Source organism: Elaeis guineensis, chromosome 3 (genome assembly GCF_000442705.2).
Source record: "Elaeis guineensis isolate ETL-2024a chromosome 3, EG11, whole genome shotgun sequence".
Taxonomy (NCBI): domain Eukaryota; kingdom Viridiplantae; phylum Streptophyta; class Magnoliopsida; order Arecales; family Arecaceae; genus Elaeis; species Elaeis guineensis.
The window spans coordinates 92,636,859-92,645,643 of record NC_025995.2 but is presented as its reverse complement, the minus strand read 5'-3'; the positions used below and the strand labels follow the sequence as shown (position 1 = coordinate 92,645,643).

Below are 8,785 nucleotides of genomic sequence, written 5' to 3'. Positions count from 1 at the left end.
TTTTGCCTACCCCTACAAATTATGTCACATCTTAGTGGTTGCTTATTAATTTGCCAGCTACATCTACTAGATGGTTCCTTACTAGCTCTAGTGCCTCACTGGGTTTATTAGAGCTCAGATGAAAAATTCCCTTTTTGACTTCCACAAGTGGATTGCTAGTCTCCAGCCAGTAGTGACGTTGTAATTGTGGATGGAAACTTCGCATATCTTGGGAAAGCTTCTGAGAGCAGAAAAGTAGTCAAGATAACCCAATTTTAAATCTATTTAAGACATTTTAAACATAACAAAAATAAAAAAAGATCTGCAAGAATTAATTGGTCACCAAGTAAAAATCAAAGATCACATCCACACCAAGAAACAAGAAACAGAAACCAAAGTTTCAGCTCTTCCACAACCCAAATTCAATAGAGAAAGTTGAAATGTTCAAGATATTTCCGGTGTAAGGAAGAATAAAAAGCCAGCAGGGTCAAACTACTCAAACTATTCCAATTTTTACAAAGGTCATGCCAAAGCAACAAGGCAACCATGACAGGTACAACAAATCAGATTGTAGACTCATGCCAAAACATTCCAAGCAATACTAGCTGTTGCACTGAAAACTTAATAATAATAATAATAATAATACACAGGACATACATGAATAAGGTTTTAAATACAGGACACATTCACTAGTTCCTTCATGCAACATATGGACTAACAAATAACAGGCGATTTGGTAACAAAAAGAAGTGAATAAGCCTACAGATAAATATTAGCAAATATGAAGATATGAACATCTGGAGGAAAAGTATAGTCACCTTAGTGGGTGGACTAAAATGACTTACCGGCAAGAAACATATATTCAACCACAGTAAATCCCAAGAGCAATATAAACATCAGGACCTATGGGAAGAACGAGTAACCAAGCATCACACTTCAATGAAAAACTTCATACCTAAATTCAAATATAATCAAGATTTTACCTGTCTGTTGTCCCAAATGCTCAGATGGTGGATTCATTGTACTACACCAACGCTTGTCAAGGAGCCAACCTGCAAAGCGTCACTAAGGCATCACTTTAGCTAGTTGGGTTTCCATCAGGGTGTGTTTCCACTTCAGTTCATTCCCTTAATCACCATGTTCACCTTCTCATCTACTATCTTTTGCTTTGAGCCAGTCTTCATGTCATAAAAATGGTTAAGAACTAATCCTCAAAATCGGAAGGGGAGGGTAAGTGCACAAGTGAGAAACCCTATCAATTCCTAGATGTGCTCTATTTACCCTGACAGGTACCTCAATCCATACTTGAGTGCACTATTATGGCTATAAATTTTCCAACATAGACAAGTTAACCAAACTAAAGATAAGACTGTTTCAAGTTTTTTTTTTTTTTTTCTTTGGACCAATAAGATAGTAAAATTTGCAGAGACTGGGGTGTCATTTGGCTTAACTTTCATTGTTTTCCTATTTTCAGAAAATAGAAATTCTGTTTCTATTTTTTATTTTTAAAAATATATACATATTGGGTCTAATCAATCATTTTAAAAACAAACATGGTGATGGTGGTAGGAGACTGTGGTAGTAGAAGAGAAGGCAACGGAGGCTGTAGTGGTGTCATTGGTGGGTTTGGCAGCAATATAATAGAGATGGCAATGATAGCTGCAGTGGTGGCCTTGATGGCAATGATATTGGAGGCAAGGGCATCAATGACATGCCAAAGGGCAGGAGGTGACAGCGATGGCAATGGTGGTGTAGCAGAGGCAACGACGACAATGATAGCGGCAGTGGTGATACTGATGGGGAAGATGCCAACAATGTAGCAGAAGCAATGACGATGGTACTGGTGGAGTGGCAGCGGCAGCAACAATGGTGAAAGTGGAGAAGGCCACGACAATAGTGGTAGAAGCAGTGCTCGTTGTGGTGGTAAAAAAACATGAGTTTCTGATGTTTAAAAACTTAAAAATGACTTTTGAAAATAGAAAATAAAAACAATAACACTAAACATGTTTTTTGTCTCAGTTTCTGTAATTTTGTTTTTAAAAAGAGAAAACAAGAAATAAAAGCAAAGACAAACATACCCTAATGACACACTAGTCTAGGTATAAGCTCCAGATCAGTTTATTAATTCTTTAATAAATAAAGTGCATGATATTTGTGGGAACATGGCTCCATGAGGAAAAAAATTGTGATCTCATTTTTTCTATATACTCTAAAGTGCAGATTGTTATTATAACCTATCGTTGTCCAAATGAGTTTTCTCAAGAAATGCAAATGTGAAATAGGGCCACTGTGCCATTACCCGAGGAAATAGAACTACTATATTGCAGTTGCATAGCACAACATGTATGAACCCAGGTAGAATTTTGGCAGCTTCATAGACAATTTAACTGCAATCAACAATTTCACTAGCTTTGAATTTTGTTGCATATGCTACAATATAGAAGATTTTCATATTGTTATACTTGGGTATATTCAAATGTGAAATAGAAGACTTTTCCATGACAGATTGGAACACTAGTTTATTATATCTGCAGAAAGATGCAAGATTTCCGAATTTTGCTTTGTTTTTCTAGTACAACAAAACCAGCAATTGCTATATTCTTTAGTACTGCTCAAATATATAAACGTTACAGCAAACAGAGTCTTATGACTTAATCCCTTTGTGCTGAACAAGCCAACTAAGCCAAATGCAAGCTCACATCAACATCAAGGACAGTAGGAGGGAATAAAACTAGTAATAGAACAAAAGGACATTTTTGCATTTTCTAGTGCTATGCTAATTCCCTAGAGGACAAAGAAGTCAGTAGACATTCCATTTCTGACTGCATCATTAAAAAATATCAGTGATGGTCCTTAAACAATGCAGTACTAAGTTTTATCATGATTCAATAAGTGGAAAAGAAGAGTTACCCAATCTTCAAGAAACTTGCATCCTTATGATATAAAATTTGCAGATTCATTCTCAAAAATATGGATCTGGTTCAGAATTGATAGCTATTGATGATATGATTGCTAATTCACTGAATAAATGTCTACAGTAAATTATCTATTTTTGAAAATACATAAAAATGCTGCAAGCAAACAAGGACTACAAGAGAATATTGCTCCTGGTGAAAAATAAAGAAGAATTAAAGTGCATACCTTCCAATACCAGAATTGTGCATTTCTAAAAGCAGAAGTGACCTAGCAGTAATACTGAAATAGCATATTGTATGCACCTTTTTCTTTAGTAAAGAACAAGAACCTAGTAAATAAATATTGAAAAACAAAAGGACCAAGCCATTAAGAAAATAAAAACTTAAACAGGATGTTATTTAACTAAAGTCACATATTTGATGCTAGTCCATGCCCTGTTAGCACAGAAACTTTTGATCCTTCACTTGGAGCTCCTTGAATAGCTTCCATTTTCAGTACCCAATAAATGAAAATGATACTACCATCAATCAATACTTCATTTCAAAATATGAAACTTTCAGTCAAATCTCTCTTACCTGAGCAAAGGAAGAGTTAGCAACACCACATTGGCAAAGCAACATGGAGAGCTTGTGTGAACATTTGCCTAGTGATGACCTCCAGCAGTTTCACCATATTCAGAACCATATCTTCAATGCAATTGATTTGCACACTACTTGTGCAATTTACTAGACATTCACAAATGAGGTACAGTCAATGTCTTGGAGTGTAATCCTGCCCATGAACAAATCGCTTGCATGTTCTGGACAGAGTGAAAGAACCTTCTTATTAAGGCTTTCATGAATAGCACCCATCCCTGGTACCCACTTGTTCTCATTCCAGGGATCTACATGCAAACGGTTCTGAAGCAAACGTATTCTATAGAGAACAGTATCCTTCCTATCACAGAAATGGGCTAGGCAGGAGCAAGCAGGTTCATTGACTGCTAGTCTAGCCAAAATCATAGATAATGCGCCATCCACAGGCTTTGGATCAGAGAGATTCTTGTCCCCCATCATCCTTATCTCCCTCTCAGTAGGAAAGTGGACTTCTTCCACACCACCGTCATCGGTAACTTTCAGATCCTTGGTGTAATGTCTAATGGCTTGGTGTTTAGTGGATTCATGCTTCTCTGCCAGCGTCAAGAAACAAGAGAACCTCAAGTGGTAATTGACAACAGTCTTTACCATTTTAAAGTTCCAACAGCAACAGAAATACTCCAACCATCTCCTTCCCACACCAGCATACCATTTGATAATATCAGCATCATCTAAACAAATGAGCAATTTGATTGGCCGTGGTCGTCCCATAGAATTAGTAAATCCAGCCAATTTCACTGCCCTCCTTACAAGTTGTATAGGTGCATTGACTCTCATCTTCAACTCAGTTAAATCCTCCACTGTCCTCCTAGCATAACTCCTCTCTTCTTTTTCTTCCTCTTGTCTCTCCTTTTTCTCTATGACCTTACTAATTCTAACGGGATTTAGATATTTATCGACCTTTGCCTGAAACTGATCGTATGAATCTACCAGCTCTGTTGGCAACTGATCCCTCACCCTCTTCAAAGATAAAAAGTCTCCAGTTGTGAGCATCCGGTGCCAATTCCGGCGGTCCTCTCTAGACCTGAAGTATTCTGCCATCACCTCCTCTGCCCAATTCCTAAACACCTCTCTAACCTCGCTCTCAATCCGGAAATCAAATTCAAACACATGGCCACGCTTAAGCTTCTTGAACAAATGATTCAATATCTTCAATCCAAGCTTCTTCCTTCGAGTCTCACGGGCATTCTTCAACTCCAATGCCTTTGCCGCCTTCCTCTTTAGGTACTTCTTCATTGCCCGAATGGCCTTCTCTGACATGGGAGGGTCCAGAACTGAAGGAGGGACAGCCTGAAGTTCCATTCCCATGAAATCCATCTTCTCAGAGACAGCGCTATGGATGGAGGTTTTCAATTTATCAATTTTAACCTCCAATTCGCCCTCCAAGTGCTTCAAAATCCTATCTTTTATGTTCATGGTGAACAATTTGGAGCCAGAAGTGATCACCAGTATCTCGTCCAAGTACCTAACGGCATAAACCCTAATAGGCGTATGAATAACCCGATAGTTCTCGCCCTCGAGATCACGGAGCCTGGGATTCTTCTTATGGACATCGGCTCGAAGCTCCTGGATCTCGCGATCGACGGCATCGAAGTAGATATTGATGAGAATCGAGCTGAGATCGCTCTCTTGGGGGAACCCTCTCCTCAGCCCAACTCCACCGAGCTCGATCGCTACGGCCACCGATTCGAAGAGCCGCTCGACGAGGGCGATGAGGGCCGGATCGTCGATCTTCTCCTCCATGACGGCGGCGAGACGGCGCACGTGGCGGGTCCCGAAGGGCTCGCGCTGAAGGGTGACGCGGAACCACCAGGTGGGGTTGCGGACGGTGGACTTGATGTAGCGGATGGCGGTGTGGCGGCCTATCGCGGCGCGGCCGCCGTAGGCGAAGGTGGCGAGGCGGGACTCGTAGACAGCGGCGAGGGTCATACGGAGGGCCTCGAGGGCGACCTTGAGCTCGAGGGTGGGGAGGGTCAAGGCCTGGCCTTTCCGGCTGGAGGAGGCGAGGGAGGAGCAGAGAAGAGCAGGGTCGAAGGCACCGCTGCGGAGCACGGTGGAGAGGCCGGAAAGGGAGAAGGGAAGGAGGGAGAGGGAGGGCGTGGAGGAGGAGGGGTGGGAGCGGGAGAAGAGATTGTGGCAGGCGGCGAGGAGGACGGAGGGGTCGGCTACGACGGAGGGGAGGAGGGTGTGGAATTTTCCGGCGCGGAACTGGCGGAGGACGAGGGATTCGAAGTCGGAAGGGGAGATAGGGACAGGAAGAGGGGAGAGGGACGTAAAAGCGCGAGCTTTGGAAGGAAGGAGGAGGCGTTTGAGAGGTATTAGCATCGAATTCGAGAGGAGCAGGAGGTGCTGGTGGTGGCGGCGGCGGCGGGAGTCGCAAGGGAAATTTTGTGTTTTTGAACGAGAAAGGGCGGCGGAGGGAGGAGGAACGGGGCAGACGACGGAAAAGGGCGGAGCATAGATCCGGATCCGAAGACTTGTGGATCGCCAGATCGGGACCATCTTGTAGAGTCCAGCGTTAGAAAACTTTTCAGATACGATTCCGGATCTAGATTACCCGAGTCCGACCCGTTATAATGGTAGGGGCTCGTCTCCTAAGCTCTCATTGGATCACCGGAAGGAGATCCGGCGATAATGGCTTGGTAATTACTAATTAGATGGATGGGCTTCAGATCTCCAACAAAGCTTAAGCTCTTCTTTCGCTCCACCATCAACTCAACGGTCAAATTCCACAACCGTTTGTATTCAAACAACCCAGATTCCGTCAGGCCCTCCACTGAATTCTTTGAGATAGAGAAGGAGTACGCCGAGCTTTTCCGAGCCTTCGCGGAGACCCAATCGATTTCCAATGGGGAGGCCCTCCACTGCCACATCCTCAAGACCATTCCCCGTCCCCGCCTCTTCCTCTCCAACAGCATGGCTAATATGTACTCCAAATGCCAATCTGTGGCTGACGCCCGTCGGGTCTTTGATGAAATGCGGCAACCTGATGTTGTCTCCTGGAACACCATCATCGATGGTTACTTTCTTTCTGGGCTCCGCTCGGATGCGTTTGCTTGCTTAAGAGAGATGCTGAGATGTGGAGTTGCTCCTGATAAATTTAGCTTCACGTGCTCTCTTAAGAGTTGCTCAAGTTATCGAGATTTTGGTGTGGGATTGTGGATTCATTGTGTTATAATTAAGTACGGTCTTGGCAACAGTGCTTTTGTTGCAAATGGACTTGTCGAGTTTTATGCTAAGTTTGGGTTTCTAGGTGAGATGAAGAAGGTTTTTGACATATTGGAGTGTAAAGACATTGTGTTGGTTAACACTGTGATTGGTTTACTTGGAAAAGCTGGGAATTTTGAAGAAGCTTTTGTGAAGTTTCGAGATTATTTTTTGGCATTTTCTACAGTGCCCACTAGAGCTACTTTTGTGAATCTGTTGGGTGGGATTAATGGGTATGAATCTTTGAGACACGGAATTCAAGTTCATTGTTTGGCAATTAAGCTTGGCTTTGAGAGTGACAATGCTGTGGAGAATATTCTTGTGAGGATGTATTGTGACTGTGGCTGTGCGAATGATGCTTTTGATCTGTTGGTTTGTTCCGGTAGCAAGAGCGTGGTGTCCTGGACCAGTTTGATTGATGGCTATGCCAATCTAAGACGCTTTCAAGATGCTTTGGAAGTGTTCTATTGGATCTGCCATGAAGGAGGATTGTTGGATGACATATTGTTACTTTGCATTCTCGGGATTGCAGCCAATTCTGGGTGCTTGCAACTAGGTATCCAGCTCCATTCTCTTATTCTTAAATATGGTTTTGAATCTAACAGCTGCATCAGACATGCATTAATGGATATGTATGCAAAATGTATGTCTATGGAGGATGCACAGAAAATATTTCAACAGATTGGTAAAGATTGCAGTGTATTATCATGGACAACAATAATATCAGGGTATGTCTACAATGGGTTCTCCATGGAAGCTTTGAGAAGTTTCCACCAAATGAATAGAGAAGGTTTCTATGTAGATTCTGTTGCATGTATCAGTGTTCTCGCGGGATGCACTGATCTGCAGGCTATCATTCAAGGCAAACAAGTTCATGCTTTTGTGATCAAGTCAGGTTGTGAAACTGATATCTCAGTCCAGACTGCATTACTATCTCTTTATGCTGATTGTGGGTGCTTTACCGAGGCCACTAAACTTTTCAGAATGATGAGGCATGATGTTGTTTCATGGACTGCATTGATTTCAGCTTATGTGAAACTTGGCTATAGTGAGGAAGCTCTAGTTTGGCTTGTTAGAATGCTCCAAGATGGACTAAAGCCAAATCACTTTACTTTTGCTTGTGCACTGACAGCCTCAACGAAACTAACGTCTTCTGAAACTGGGAAGTCACTTCATGCTGCTATCATAAAAACTGGACTAGAAAAGGATACATCCGTCGGGAGTGCTCTTATTGACATGTATTCCAAGTGCGGTAGCATGAACAGTGCAGTCAAGTACTTCACAAGGACATCTAAACATGACCTCATACTATGGAATGCTTTGCTTTCGGGGCATGCCCAACATGGTAACATTGTTGAGCTTTTGAAGGCCTACGATGAGATGATTGACCTTGGGGTGAAGCCTGATGGAATTACATTTGTTGCAGTTCTAACTGGTTGCAGCCATGGTGGCCTTGTTCACAAGGTAATCCAATACTATACAGTGATGTGGGATGACTTTGGAATTAGACCAGAGATCGAACATTGTGCTTGTGTTGTTGATGCTCTTGGGCGTGCTGGTTTGTTTAAGGAAGCAGTCAATTTTATTCAAAGAATGGGACTTACACCTGGTTCAACAATGTTAAGAAGTCTGATTAGTTCTTGTATAAATTATGGATATGTTGCATTAGGCTTGGCTGCGGTAGCCAAGATGGTGGTTTGGGGCATGGTTGATAGTTCAACTTATGTATTGTTGTCTAATTTGTATGCAGTTGAAGAAAGGTGGGCTGATAGAAGGACAGCTAGAGAAGCAATGGAGACAGTTCAAATAAACATGAAGAAAATTGGCAAGAGTTGGATTGCTTGTTAGCTTAATTTGGGATGAACCAGCTAACCCTTTGGCTGTAGTATATGGTAAAGTGGAAACTGATTGCATGAACTAGATAAGAAACATGGAAATTAACTGAACTGATGCCTGAGTATTCTACTAGAGAGTGGGCATGGTTCACCAAGCCAGTCTTTCTAAAACTTGTATACTGATTAACAGAATACACAGAGAGAATGCAACAG

The 8,785-nt window shown here is 42.2% G+C and overlaps 2 protein-coding genes across 10 annotated transcripts in view; one reads left to right on the top strand and one right to left on the bottom strand.

The window, feature by feature from the left end:
* LOC105041993 (nuclear intron maturase 3, mitochondrial) overlaps positions 1–5,855 on the bottom strand; it is a 9,880-nt gene extending 4,025 nt beyond the window's left edge. For 2 of the 9 annotated variants that reach the window (XM_073253994.1, XM_019849597.3), the window contains exons 1-2: positions 963–5,855; positions 825–882 (exon numbers count right to left, since the gene is read on the bottom strand). In XM_073253994.1, coding sequence (XP_073110095.1) covers positions 3,621–5,855 — 2,235 coding nt within the window. In that variant the 3' untranslated portion in view covers positions 825–882; positions 963–3,620. Of the gene's footprint in view, positions 1–824 lie in introns of all 9 variants that reach the window. The other 7 variants (XM_073253995.1, XM_073253997.1, XM_073253996.1 and 4 more) reach the window with 7 other exon arrangements.
* Positions 5,856–6,191: 336 nt separating this feature from the next.
* LOC105041994 (pentatricopeptide repeat-containing protein At4g13650-like) lies at positions 6,192–8,585 on the top strand. Its single transcript, XM_010919087.3, has one exon. The coding sequence runs from the start codon at positions 6,192–6,194 to the stop codon at positions 8,583–8,585; it is 2,394 nt and encodes a 797-aa protein (XP_010917389.1).
* The last annotated feature ends 200 nt before the right edge of the window (positions 8,586–8,785 follow it).